Source organism: Myotis davidii, unplaced genomic scaffold (assembly GCF_000327345.1).
Source record: "Myotis davidii unplaced genomic scaffold, ASM32734v1 scaffold1377, whole genome shotgun sequence".
NCBI classification, from domain to species: domain Eukaryota; kingdom Metazoa; phylum Chordata; class Mammalia; order Chiroptera; family Vespertilionidae; genus Myotis; species Myotis davidii.
The window spans coordinates 630,633-644,046 of NW_006288854.1; the positions used below are offsets into that span (position 1 = coordinate 630,633).

At 50.9% G+C, this 13,414-nt stretch overlaps 2 protein-coding genes across 9 annotated transcripts in view; one reads left to right on the plus strand and one right to left on the minus strand.

Moving 5' to 3' along the window:
* Positions 1 to 4,304, plus strand: part of PGAP2 (post-GPI attachment to proteins 2) — a 19,206-nt gene extending 14,902 nt beyond the window's left edge. For 4 of the 6 annotated variants that reach the window (XM_015562192.1, XM_006761047.2, XM_006761048.2 and 1 more), the window contains 4 exons: positions 1,967 to 2,219; positions 2,364 to 2,470; positions 3,077 to 3,185; positions 3,365 to 4,304. In XM_015562192.1, the coding sequence (XP_015417678.1) occupies positions 1,967 to 2,219; positions 2,364 to 2,470; positions 3,077 to 3,185; positions 3,365 to 3,495 (600 nt within the window). In that variant the 3' untranslated portion in view covers positions 3,496 to 4,304. The remainder of the gene's footprint in view (positions 1 to 1,966; positions 2,220 to 2,363; positions 2,471 to 3,076; positions 3,186 to 3,364) is intronic. The other 2 variants (XM_006761051.2, XM_015562194.1) reach the window with 1 other exon arrangement.
* Positions 4,305 to 4,898: 594 nt separating this feature from the next.
* Positions 4,899 to 12,416, minus strand: RHOG (ras homolog family member G). Of its 3 annotated transcripts, none has more exons than XM_006761053.2 (2): positions 12,282 to 12,416; positions 4,899 to 6,116 (listed from the first exon to the last, which is right to left on the minus strand). In XM_006761053.2, the coding sequence occupies exon 2, from the start codon at positions 6,046 to 6,048 to the stop codon at positions 5,473 to 5,475; it is 576 nt and encodes a 191-aa protein (XP_006761116.1). In that variant the 5' UTR covers positions 6,049 to 6,116; positions 12,282 to 12,416; the 3' UTR covers positions 4,899 to 5,472. The 3 variants fall into 3 exon arrangements, with proteins under 3 accessions (XP_006761116.1, XP_015417681.1, XP_006761115.1); XM_015562195.1 differs by lacking the exon at positions 12,282 to 12,416 and adding an exon at positions 7,553 to 7,726; XM_006761052.2 differs by lacking the exon at positions 12,282 to 12,416 and adding an exon at positions 7,206 to 7,226.
* Between the last annotated feature and the right edge of the window lie 998 nt (positions 12,417 to 13,414).

The following is a 13,414-nucleotide window of genomic DNA, read 5'->3' on the forward strand; positions in this document are numbered from 1 at the left end:
CCTGCTCTTAGAACTCTGCCCTCATCCCTGGGTAGAGTTTGTGAGAACAGGATGGGCAGCCACAGGGCCCTAATTCTCTCTTCCTTCTGAGGCGTCTCCCGTCTCCCGAGCTCTGCCATCTCTACTCTTTACCTGTTTCCCAGCATTGGTCGGGGGTGTGAGCCCTTAAATGCACTGGGCTCTTCCGTCCAAGCTTTAGAGGCTGGTCCTGTTCCTCTTAAATAGCTGAGATTGTGGCAGGAGTTTTCAGAATGGATACTCTAGGAAGTAAAGGCAACACTCCCACTAACCTTACTCAGAGGACCTACTCAGAGAGGCAGAAAAGTCAAATAAGGAGGCTTGGAGGTCTCAGAAGCGTCCGGTGAAGGCCTCACACCTCTCCCTCATCCGCAGGCCATCTCATGATTAATAGTCACACAGTAGCTCACCACCTGTTTGCAGGCTTTTCAGGGAAGTTTGTCGTCTGGAAGCCATTCCCTGTCCTAGATACTGCAGAGGCTTTGCATACATTATATTTAATATTCACAATCACCCTGTAAGATAGGTAGCAGTATCCCTATTTTGTCAAAGAGGAAATTGAAGCTCAGAGAGGTGAAGTGGCTTGCTCAAGGTTACCCAACTACTAAAGGCAGAGCTGGCTGCAGACCCAGGTTTGTATGTCTCTAAAGCCTCCATGCTGCCCCTTCACTGAATACGCAGAGCGAACATCTGAGCCTGGTCTCGAGTTATGGTATCTCCAGCCCTGGCCTTGAGAGCAGCACCCTCTCTCTGAGAGCTTTGCCCTTAGTTTCCTCTGACAGTGCTGATGGGACTCCATCTTCTTTGCTGTGAAGGCTACGAAGCCTCTGGTTGGTGCTTCTCTAGACCCATCCCTGCCCTGTGAGCTGCCTCCATCATGCCTACCTGACTAGCTGCTTTGGAGACCCAGTCAGTGTTTCCATTGGGAAAAAGGAAGGGATCTCGCAGAACTCCATCTCTGAAGACTGGTCCCACCATAATCGCAGCAGGGCCATTCCCTCTCTAGGCTCTGGCACTGCTCTGGCCCTTATTGAAAGTCTAAAAAAAGTCCATGAAAAGTGGGCAACAGACTGGTAGGTTCCAGAGTCCTGGAATCTTTTAGAAATGCAGATTTTTAGATTCCAGACCTTCTGCACTCTCACACAGTCCCCAGTGAGTTATATCCATATTAAAGTTTGAGAAGCAATTCCAGGCCCTCGAGTCCAAGAGAGCCTCCTCCTGGCTTTCTTGTCCCCATAGAAGCTACTGTTACTCATCTCCCACCCTCTCATCCTCCCATACAAGCAACACAGCAATCCTTGCAGCTGTGTATTATCTCCTCCTCCTTCCTCAAGTTGAAAAACTTATGCTCCAATTCCTTACGAAATGAGGAAACCCGTTTTTGAGAAAGATGGATGGGAGAGATGTACAAGATCAGGGTGACTACCACAGGTTAGGAGCATCACACTCTTACACATGATCAGGGTGAGGGTTCCCTTCTGGGCGGCTCCCCCAGTATCTCACAGTACCTCTACCACTTAGGCACAGTCAGGGGAACAGTTCAGTTGGGCAGTGAATCCAGCACTGTCCCAAGGAAGCTCAGATGGTCTCTGACCCATCCCTGTCGTGGGACTGAATCTGGGGTCCTGGGTTCATGGATCCTCTCACAGGGCCTTCCACTACTGACTCAGAGAGTCTCTGAGCCTGTCTGCAGCTTTTCCTCGTCATGTGTAGGTTCCATGTGTAGGGAGATGGAGGTCACATATGCCCCTGGCTGGGGCATGAGAACCAAGCACTTTGGGGAGCTGGGACCTGAAAAGGGAGGTCTCCAAGGAGAGCTCTGTGGGTACCTAAAGGATGCCTTCTGGAGCACAGCCTTCTGAGGGCCAGGTTGATGAGATGGAGAGAAGCATCTCCAGGTGTGGGGGTGTGGTGAGGGCCAGTGCCCACATGGGTCACAACTCTCCAGGTGCCCAATTACCTGCCTTCGGTGAGCTCTGCCATTGGTGGGGAGGTGCCCCAGCGCTACGTGTGGCGCTTCTGCATCGGCCTGCACTCAGCACCCCGCTTCATGGTGGCCTTCGCCTACTGGAACCACTACCTCAGCTGCACCTCCCCGTGTCCTAGCTACCAACTGCTTTGCCAGCTCAACTTCGGCCTCAACATCATCGAGAACCTCGCGCTGCTAGTGCTCACCTATGTCTCTTCTTCCGAGGACTTCAGTGGGTGACCTGAGGAGGGAAGGAGAGTGGGGAAGGAAGGGTTCTGGGAGGGGATGCCCCTGCCCCTCCCTTACTCCGACTTTCAGATGTAGAGTTCGGGTGCTCCCTGCAATGAGTGCTCCCAACCCTCCTCTCTCCCTCCAGCTATCCACGAAAACGCTTTCATTGTGTTCATCGCAGCATCCCTCAGTCACATGCTCCTCACCTGTATTATCTGGCGGCTGACCAAGAAGCACACAGTAAGTCAGGAGGTATGGTCTACCCCTAAGGTAGACCTGGGGCTCCAGGTGCACAGAGGACCATCAAGGAGACCTGTCCTCTGGATGCGGTTAATGGTGAGGTGGGAACTGGAGTACTAATTGGAATCTTGGCTGAGGCTGGGACTTGAGGATAAGGGGAGGGTAACTGGTCAGAATTGGGTAGTACGGGAGACTGGAGGAGAGACGAGATGGAGGCTCTAAGTGGAGTAGAATGAGGGGCATGGGTTAGGAAGACGTGTCAGGGTCTGTGTTCTATAATAATTACAGTTGTACCCCACCCCACCCCCCCACCACCATCACACATACACCTTTTTTCTTCCCAGTATCTGGAGGTGTTGGGTTGGTTGGTTGGTTGACTCCAACTAACTTTCATATTCCATCTTCCCAAAGTGGGAGGGGCAGGGACACCACTGCTCCTTGGCCCCATTATACCCCAAATGCAGGGATGTCAACATGCCCATCATTCCTACTGCCCCTGCCTGTGCCCCCTTCCATGACCAAGGTTGGGGAGACTGGTCCTTAGAGTTGGGGTTAACAGGAGAGGCCACCGACACATATCCAACAAGCTGCAGAGTGATCAGACAGCCTATCCTCTAGGATCAGAAGTCCTACAACTGGAAACAGCGGCTCTTCATCATCAACTTCCTCTCCTTCTTCACGGCGCTGGCAGTCTACTTTCGGCACAACATGTATTGTGAGGCTGGAGGTGAGGCCAGGCTAGGATCCATAGATGGTCACAGGACAATTGTGGTTCCTATAGTGTGCAGTATGGTGGTGTGCTCCCTGTGTAGTGATGTAGTGGTGGTGATTTATCAGGAGGCCCCAGGTCAGGGGGAAGGTGGGGACAGTAAGCTCACCATGCCCTTCCTTGTGTCCTCAAAACAGTGTACACCATCTTTGCCATCCTGGAATACACTGTTGTCTTAACCAACATGGCATTCCACATGACAGCCTGGTGGGACTTCGGGAACAAGGAGCTTCTCATTACCTCCCTGCCTGAGGAAAAGCGGTTCTAAACCCTTCTCTCCTGCAGAGAAGGCCCACTGCCCAGAAACTAGAAACGAGATAACCACTCTGGCCTTCCCTACTCCTTGTGTCCTCTCTGGGCCCTACTGAAGGGGGGGAGGGAAGAAGAAAGGAAGAAGGGTACAGGACATGGTTTTACCCAACTCTACGGCATCTCCTTTCACCCCATGTGAAGGTATAGGAACCTTCAAGCAGCATCACCCTTACCTGAGAAGCCCCAAGAAGCTGAGGTGGCAGGAGAGCTCCATCTGGTGCTAAAAAAAAAAAAAGTCCTGAGGTTCATAACCACCATCCGGTTGTTGGCCTTAAGATAGCCACCTCTCATTGAGGTCAGGGACCACTAAGCAGTGGCTGCCACCTGAAAACCACAGCCATTGTCTTCCTGTGGTCATTCACTTGGCTCATGTCTCTAATAATCTATTCTGCACACCCTGCTAAGGCTGCCCGGATGGTCTAGTCCTGACTTCATCTCTGATGATGGGGGGTGAGCAGGCTGCATGATTTCCAAGGGCTCTGCCAGCCTGTGCTTCTGATACCACCTTGTGGAGGTGGTGATCTGTACCCGAAGGCTGACTGCTCCGGAAAAAGCACTGGCACAGCATATGTTTCTCTTCCCTTCTGAAATCTCTGGCTTACAGACTCATCCTCCTTGGCAAAAGTGTGGGGTGGAAGGGCCAGAGGCAGATGCCAACCCCCACTGGTGCCCCTTCCCCAACTTCCCTACTATCCCAGGCTCTGAGCTCTTTTGATTGTGCATTTTATTTCAAAGGAAAATAAATTTATTTTTTTTTGCCAACAATCTGGGCTAGGCTTGCTTGTCTTTGGGCTTATCTCTTATGGAACCGAGGTAAGGGACAAGCTCCAAGGATGGAGGGAATAAATTCCACATGGTGCCCCACTACCTCCTTAGGCCTAGAGTCTCCTATGGCTGATCTAAGCCCCAATTTTGGTGAGAAGTAACCGAGCTATCCTTGTAATGACTCCAGGCCTGGAAGCTGAGATACCTGGGAGTCTTGGGTGGAGGTAAAGCTTGAGTTCTAGCCCCAACTGTTAGTTAAGATTTTTCCCTTTGGGGATGTAAACAGCTCAGATGCAAGACCACTGAGAACACCTGCCTGCAGGCTGATGGCTCTCCACCTCTCCCTTTCTGAACCTGTCCTTTGCATCCCAGTCCACTACAGAATCTGTGGCTGGGCCCCATAGCAAAACTGGTCCCTCCAAGGGAGTCCAGAGCTTTGTTAGAGAAATTGGGGGGTAGGGGGACCACAATGAAGCCTATTGTCTTCTGTCCCCTCTTACAGGAAACAAAAGGCTCCCAGTCTCTGGGGAGCCCTAGCCCATGCCTGTCCCCTGCCCAACCCCCAATGTCCAGCACACAGGGAGGAGCCGGGGCCACTGGAGACAGGAGGTTTTATTGATGCTGATGGGGGTAGGAGCTGATGGGGGGTGGGGTGGGAGGCTGAGTCAGTCAGCAATGCGTAAGGCCTGGGCACATGGAGACAAGTTAGGGCACATTCATCTTCTCAGGATTTTGTGGTTCCTTCATTGGGCAAGGGAGAGAGCATCTTGAGGGGGGAGCAATTCGAAGAGCAGCAAGGGAGAGGTTAGGGATGGCTAAGAGCTCCTAACCTGAGAGAAGGCACCACAATAGGCAGCAACCTCTGTGTGGAAAGCTGGATCAACTGGTCAGTAGGGAAAAATGGGGAGGGGCACTGGGTTGGCTTCTTGGGGAAGGGTCCAACCTTGGCCTGGGTGAGCTCTCAAGAATACCTGGTATTCCCAAGCAGATTGGGACCCAAAGCCCCTTTCCCTGTGGGCCTCCTCAAGGAGAAACAGGCATTCAGGGAGCCCCCTGGCAAGGGGTGCCAGAATTAGTCTTTAAGGCACAAGGCACAGCTGGGGGCAGACAAGGCGCCAAGGCACAACTGGTGGGGGGGCAGGGGCAGCCTCCAAGCTGAGTGCCAGGGTCACAAGAGGACACAGGACCGCCCACGCTTGACCGGTGTGGGGTTGAGCACAGCCCGGACAGCCTCAGCGAACACTTCCTTGACGCCATCCTGCTGCAGGGCTGAGCACTCGAGGTAGCGCACAGCATGGATCTGCTTGGCCAGTGCCTGGCCTTGCTGCGGTGTGATGGGCGCCTGGCCCTGCTCCTTGAGGCGCCGCAGGGTGTCAGGCTGGGCTCTCAGGTCCTTCTTGGTGCCCACCAGGAGGATGGGCACATCAGGGCAGTGGTGGCACACCTCCGGATGCCACTTGTGCCGCACATTCTCATAAGAGGGTGGACTGGCAATGGAGAAACAGATGACAAAGACGTTGGTCTGAGGGTAGGAGAGAGTGCGGAGGCGGTCATACTCCTCCTGGCCCGCTGTGTCCCACAGGTTCAGGTTCACTGTGCGCCCATCAACTGCGCTCTGGGCGCTGTAATTGTCGAACACTGTGGGGATGTATTCCTTGGGGAAGGCGTTAGTTGTGTAGCAGATGAGCAGGCATGTCTTGCCCACAGCCCCATCGCCCACCACCACACACTTTATGCTCTGCATTGTGGGTGCAGCTGCTTCAGTGGAGGCACTGCCTCCTTCCCCTTCTGGGCCCCTCTGGATGCAATGACCTATGAACAGAGGAGAGGGACACTTGGTCAGGACACTTGGGATGAAAGAATGGGGGCACACAGAGGGAAATGACCTTCTGTTTTCTTAACCTGATACCATTTTATAATCCCATCAGGACAGACCTCAGGGAGACAGATACACAATAAAGAGAGGCCCTGAGGTCACGCAAAGATGCTCAGGTGTAAGGAGGCTGGTGCTACAATATGTAAATATATTATGTGGAGCACATAAATTCTGGTGCCAGACCAACTAAGGTCAAATCCTAGTTTTGCTATTTACTAGCTGTGTGACCCTGCTTATTAGTTGTTGATTAGTGGGTTTGTTTTCTTATGTGTAAAATGGGAATAAAATAATACCTACTTCATTGGATTATTAAGAGGATTATATAAGGTAACACAGTAAAACATTTAGAACAGTGCCTTCAATAAGTATTAGCTACTTTTATTTTTCCTCCAGGCAGTATATGCACAAAAGGGCAGTGTACAGGTGTAGGGATCAACATACAGACCCTCTACTAGGTATGGATCCCTCCCACTATGTACACTGGAGAGGGGTTCTGGCACAGGGCGCTGTGCCACGTCACTCTGAGATGCAGCCATGTGTGGGAACCTCTCCCAACTCAGGGCCAGCCCCGCCCAGTGCACTGATGTTTCAACTCCAAACCCCATATCTTGGCTACTGAGTACAACCCAAAAGGTGCAATAAGAAACCTGCTGAGCAAGGAGCACAATTCTCTAGACAGATGCCCTATCAAAATCCAGAGTACCCTGGGGAGGGAAAAGGAGTGAGCTAATCCCATTATTTTTGTAAGCATAGTGAACCCTATTTGGCCACACATATCCAGGCTGGCAGCTCAGTGCAGGGGAATATGGGAGATTGGGCCAAGGCTGGGATCTAGTGTGAATCTGAATATGTAATCATGAATGAGGCAAAGGGGTGGCTCCTAGACATCAGCATCTTCTCTCGAGATCCTTGGTGGGGTGAGGCAGATCCTCCAAGCCCACCCAAGAGGGATGAACAGAAGAATAAAACAAAACCTTGATTTCCCCCTTACTTTTCTGTCACTTTTTTGAGACCATGGCACATACCTCTGAAGAATTTCAGGGGCTTCCAGACTCTTGGGTAGAGAACACAGTGCCACTAAAGCTCTATCACTGAGAACATATGCTGGAGTCAGATTGGCAGAGATTCTCCTCACAGCTCCACCAACTAGTCATGTATGATCTTGGGCAACATACTAAGTTTCCTGAGCTTCAGTTTCCTCATCTGTAAAATGGGGGAAATCTTGCCTATTGTGTTAAAATTGTTCAGAGTATGAAATGAGCCAATGTCTAGAAAGTGTTTGGCCTGAGGCACGGCACATAGGAAGTACCAAATAAATGGGCTGCTGTAATTAGTGAGGTATGAAAGAAAGAGTCCCAGCTCCAACCATTACCCCTGTCCCCTTTGCAGCTCACAGGGCCTCAGGGTGAGGAACTGCTCTGAGTTCTGGAAAGAACAGAGCTTCCGGAAACCCTGTGATTATTTATACTGCTGTGGCAAAGGTTCTCCTCTCATTGGCTACTTCCTCTTGGTCATGAGGGACTTTTGCTGGCCAGTATGTGACTTCCTTTCCCCGACTCTCACAACCAGGTCCCTGCATCCTAGGAGGGGATAGCCAATTTTATTTTATTTATTTATTTTTAGAGAGTGGGGAATGGAGAGAACGAGAGAAACATAATGTAAGAGAAAAACATTGATTGGTTGATTCCTGCATACGCCCCAAAAAGGCTAGGGATTGAACCTGCAACCTGGCTATGTATCCTGACTAAGAATCGAACCCGAGGCTTTTCGTGCATAGGACACTTCTCCAACCACCTGAACCACACTGGCTAGTCTGTTTTAGACACACCCAGATATCCTAATATCCCTTGCTCCATGCAAGCACCATCACCACTGGCCCATTTTTCTCCATTTCGCTTTATATACACTGCAAAACTTCACCCTAGTCTGAAAACCCCTTAACTCTCTGCCTGACCTCTCAAATACTGGTTCAGAAGCCTTAAAAATCAAACTGTGGATAGGGGGCAGATCCCACTGGGAGGCAAAAAGGAACTCTGTTGGTGTGGACCTGCACAGGACCCAGAGTTGGTCCAAGCTTCCTCCCAAGCTCCAGCTTCCCCTGGGACCAGCTGGGAGGGAAATGGTTTCATTCTATGAGGTTGTCTCTGGTTCCCATGAAAACATTTCTATCTTATTTGTGTGAATAAGTGTCTGTGTCCAACTTCAGGACAGATGATAGCCTCAGGAAATGGGTCGAGGTAGGAGTAAAGGATCCTACAGGGCAGTGGAGAGGATCTCAGACTGGAAGTCAAGAGACTGAAGTTCTAACCCCAGCTCTGTTCTGCTGCTGACTCACTGAAACCAAGCGTGAGGCGCTTACCCTCCCCAGGCCTCAGTTTCCCAGTCCATGAAATGGAGAGAAAACTGCCTGTGACAAGGGCAGTAGATAGATGAAATGAGACACGAAGAGCCCTGGGAGCAGGGGATAGAATGATGGGAGTAGGAAAGGCAGGGGGTGGTGTGGGGGTGGGGTTGGGGCCTGAGTCAGTCAGCAAATGCATAAGACCTGCATACATGGGGGCAAGTTAAGACACATTCTTCTAGGATTCTGTGGCTCCTCCCTTGGGGAAAGGAGAGAGCATGTTGCAGGGGTTGGTGCTGTTACTTATGTCCCCTGAATTACCTGGGAGACCCTAGCATTTTGAGACAACTCCTGGGCCTGTAAATCTTTAGTTCTACAGAGTCGGGGCATGGGTGTGGTAGTATGTCTGGGAACTCCTCCCCCACAGGCCCAGCACTGGGTTGGCCCAGGCAGGAAGACAAGAAGGGAGCTCTGGACAACAGTCACAAGGCCCAAGAGACTGGAAGTTCAGTGGCTCCAGGCTGCTCTCTAGGGAGGTGGTTATCAACCCACGATCAGTAAATCAGCCCTCAAAGGAGTGGGGAGGGAGAGGGCAGCAGCTTCCGGGCTGGCAAGGGAACAGCACTGACACCGGAAAAGGATCATGAGTGAGGTAGTGTCCAGAAACAAGCAGAGCAGGGGCACTGTGGTACAGGGCAGAGAAGCAAACTCCGGAATGTGGCCTCTTGGGTTCACCTGCTGACTCTGGCCTTTGATAAAAAGCCCTCACAAGGTACAACGCTTCATAGATCACGTGGCATTGTTATTTGATCCTTATAACAACCCATTGGTACTATGTCTATTTACAGATAAGGAAACAAACTCATAAAGTAACTCCGTGTCACACAGCCAGTTAGCCTGGGAGTCAGGACACAAACCCGTTTTGCCATCCAAAGTCTGTGTTCTCCTCAATGCATCACACAGCCTCCACATTACCCCTTACTAGCCAGCTCTGTGACCCTGAGCAAGTAGGTCACTTCCCTTCCCGGAGCCTCAGTTTCTTTAACTGTACAGAAGGAATGACAGTACTTGCCTTCCCTAACTCAAAGGGCAGCAGCAGCATGGGAATGAATGTGCTTTGTGATTGGAAGGTTGTGCCCACAGAAGCAAAGCCTTTCATCCCAATAGGCAGGAAGCACTGAATACATAGGTGTCTGAGTGGTGGCATCAGTCTAGTACTTTATCCCAGAGCGTATCCCCTCTCCCAGGACAAATGTTTACTTGGAAACCCTATGACCTGTACTGGATCAAATAGGTTCCCACAGCCCATTTGAGGAGGGTAGGGTCTAACCTGTGCCACATAGGAAGAAGGAACAGCCAATGCTGCAGGAGGCCAAATAAGAAGAGTGGCCTGCTTGAGGTTAGAGTTAACTGTGACTTACTAGATGACTTTTTAAAATTTATTTATTTATTTGTTTATTTATTTATTTATTTTACTAGATGACTTTTATAAAAAGAACTTTTGGCTCCTGCTGGCGTGGCTCAGTGGTTGAGTGTCGACCTATGAACGGGGAGGTCACGATTTGATTCCTGGTCAGTGCACATGCCCAGGTTTCAGGCTTGATCCCCAGTAGGGGGCGTGGAGGAGGCAGCCGATCAATGAATCCCTCTCATCATTGATGTTTCTATCTCTCTCCCTCTCCCTTCCTCTCTGAAATCAATAAAAACAAAAAGAACTTTTATTTAGTAAGTAAATTAATGGTCGCAGATCTGTATATGATTAGCCAAATTACAATGACTTTTTATTCCTAACTTAATTAAGAGCATGCCTAGTCTCTCATCCTGGCATTCAGAGTTCTTCATACTCTGGTAGGGATTTTAGAGTCAGCTAGACCTGAGTTTAAATCCTAGTTCTGCCACTTATAAGTAATAACACCTCGTAAGGTGTTATAAGGATTAAGTGCATTAATGTACAATATATGTGTAAATGCAGGTACTCTGCAAATGTGAGTCCCCAGCTTCCTGCTCCAGAGGGGTCTTCACTGTCCTCTTAAACAAACCAGGATGATTGTTGCCTCTGAACTGTTACTCTTGTTCTTCCATCTTCTCCCATTCCCTCTTGCCTCTAGAATCTTCCTGACTCCTCAAGGCCTAGCTTAAACCTCAGAGCTTCAGAACCCCATGAGGCTACTAACTTCTCCTTTCTTTGAACTTCCATAGCAAGGCCAATACTTTTAACCCTTCTTGGGCTCCTTGTGATTCTCTACCCCCGTAGTCATACATAAGTTTCCTAGTTTTTGGATGCCTCCCCAATACTGGAGCTTGAGGATCCCTCAACTCTTCTACAGAAAAACTGAGCACAGCTCTAACCGGTTTGGCCCAATGAATAGAGCGTCGGCCTGCGGACTGAAGGGTCCCAGGTTCAATTCCGATCAAGGGCATGTACCTTGGTTGTGGGCACATCCCCAGGAGGGAGTGTGCAGGAGGCAGCTGATCGATGTTTCTAACTCTCTATCCCTCTCTCTTCCGCTCTGTAAAAAATCAATAAAATATATTAAAAAGAAAAACTGAGCACAGGGTTGAGAACACAGGAGTGTGCAACCACTGTCTTCTGATCTGCTTGCTTCTGCCCCATTACTGAGATCTGGACAGTTACCGCAAAAGCCTAGAATTGAACTAACACTCCCACGGCCAACACAGCAATACTGAATCTTTTTGGACAGCAGTGGCAGCCAAAAACTTTGACTGGTATAGGCAAAAAATCTCTCTTCGCAGTATCAGCTTGACCTGACTCTAGCAGGGAGCCCAGCCTAGGGGAGCACAGCCCATGGGGACCTAACTCTGAGTGTGGTTCCTGGAGCACAGCTTGTACCCAGTGGGACCTTGTCTTGGGGTGTGCCTCAGGCCGGCCCAGAAGTGGGGAGGGAAAGGAAGCAGAGGATTGCCTGATTGCCAGATCTCTGTGGCAGTTAGAGCAGGGGAAGTGTCCCAATTGGGAGTGGGGGAGGGGAGGGGTGGGCCCTAAGAGATGGGGGAGTGTGAAGGCAATAGGAACCAACTTACCACACAGCCTTTTATCCTGCCTCCCTGACATGGGGCTCCATTTCTGCAGCCCTCACTGAAACGCATTCTACCTCATCCATCTCTGGGCCTTCTGATCCTGAACTCTGGCCACACCACCCTGAACCTCCAAAGCAGTCTCCACAGTCTCTTCCCCAAAACACACCAAACAGCAAGCAATATTCCCTGTCCTCATGGGAATCCAGCATTCTTCCCCTCTTCCATCCTCCAATCCCCAATGGGCAGCTCAGAAGTCCTCAGTGGCCTAAAGGAACCCCACCCCTTGGTTCTCCAGGGCCAAGCACCACTGCCATCTCCTCCAGGAAAGTTTTGGCAAATCACCCAGGTCACAAGTGACTTATCCCAACCAAGGTCTGGTTCCTGTTTCTCTCACAGGCACATTGTATCTTCCAAGACATGGAGGCTGTTCTGAATCTTATCTAGACTGGGAGGACCTAGAGGGCAAGGTCCTGGGGATCTGTCTCCTTAGGCTGAACACAGTCAATAACTGGACTCACTTGTACTTCATGTCTTTGCACATGGGAGTTCCTCCTCCAGGAATTCTACTCACCCCTGTCCAATCCTCCCAGCCTTTCCGGGCCCAGATCTGTTCCCATCTTCTCCCCCTTTGCTATCCTAGCTTCCCCAGCACTGTCTCTACTGTTCATTGCGCTGAACTAACTGGATGCCTCATGAGGAGGGAAATCGTTCTTTTGCTTACTTCCAGAAGTCCAGCAGAGTGCTGAGCAAAAGCTGCAGACTCACACAAGTCTCCTCCTCCATCAATGCAAACTTTGATTCTGGGAACAAGAAAGAGTCATAGGCCCAGGAGACACAAGACATGGGCAATCAACTTCCTCCTCCTGCTGAGGAACACAATTTCGGGTACCAAACACATATAGGCTGGACTGCCCTGTCTTCTACTGGAAGGGAGAGCGGGGTGAAGCAGGCACAGCAAGGCTAGAGGTGATGAGGAAGGTGGGTAGGAAAAGTGGTCCTGGTAAGGCTAAGGATGGGGGGTATCTGAAGACCTGTGGTCAAGGGTTAGGTAAGGTCAGTGTCAGTGTTGGAAATGGCTTCAGAAGCTCTGTGAGTCTGATGATTTGTTTGGAAGGATGAAGGAGAGGTGATACGAAGAGGCTCAAAAAGGCTGCAGCTGGCTGCAGCTGGGCAGGGAGGAGGAAGCTGGGGGAGACATGAGATCATTGTGGGGCTGGGACCAGGCCAAGGGCTGAGTTTCTCTCTTTCTTCCCCTTCTCCCCATCAGCAGGGAGCTAGACCCAAGAGAGCCTAGCTCCCAGCCTTACACACACTTACACACACACACACACATCAAACACATCAAACAAACAAACAAACAAAAAACCCATGCTAGAGAACTCTCCACCTCTTGCCATTCTCCACCCTTCAGCCTCTGCAGGGCTTCCTGCACTGCAGCAGGTAGGGTAAGAGGGTTAGCTGACTCTACCCACTAGGGCCTAGAGAGGAGGAAGCAGCAAGACAGCTATAGCTGGGAAAGCTGTGGTGAGAAGGGACCCTTTCACTAAGTCTGAGTTCCCCTCCATCTTTCACCATCCCCAGCACCTGGGGTGCTCCACAAAGGGTGAGCCCCAGGGCCAGGAGAGCTCTGCCTGGGGGAGCTAAGGAGGCCACCCCTCCCCCACCAAGCAGCACAGAGGAAAGCTGAACACTTGCTTCCTCCTCCCTTCCCCCTAGCAGCTCAGGAGTCCCAGGGCCCCACGAAAGGCCTGTGAAGTGGCACTTCCTTTGCCTTTGCTCATTTCACACGGTGCTGTACAGAAGCGCCATCCTCCCAATTCTACCCCCCCCCCCCCCCCGAAAATACCCACAGAG

Excerpts from the sequence above, each read along its gene's own strand:
- RHOG (XM_006761053.2), bottom strand. The coding sequence starts at position 6,048 with ATGCAGAGCATAAAGTGTGTGGTGGTGGGCGATGGGGCTGTGGGCAAG.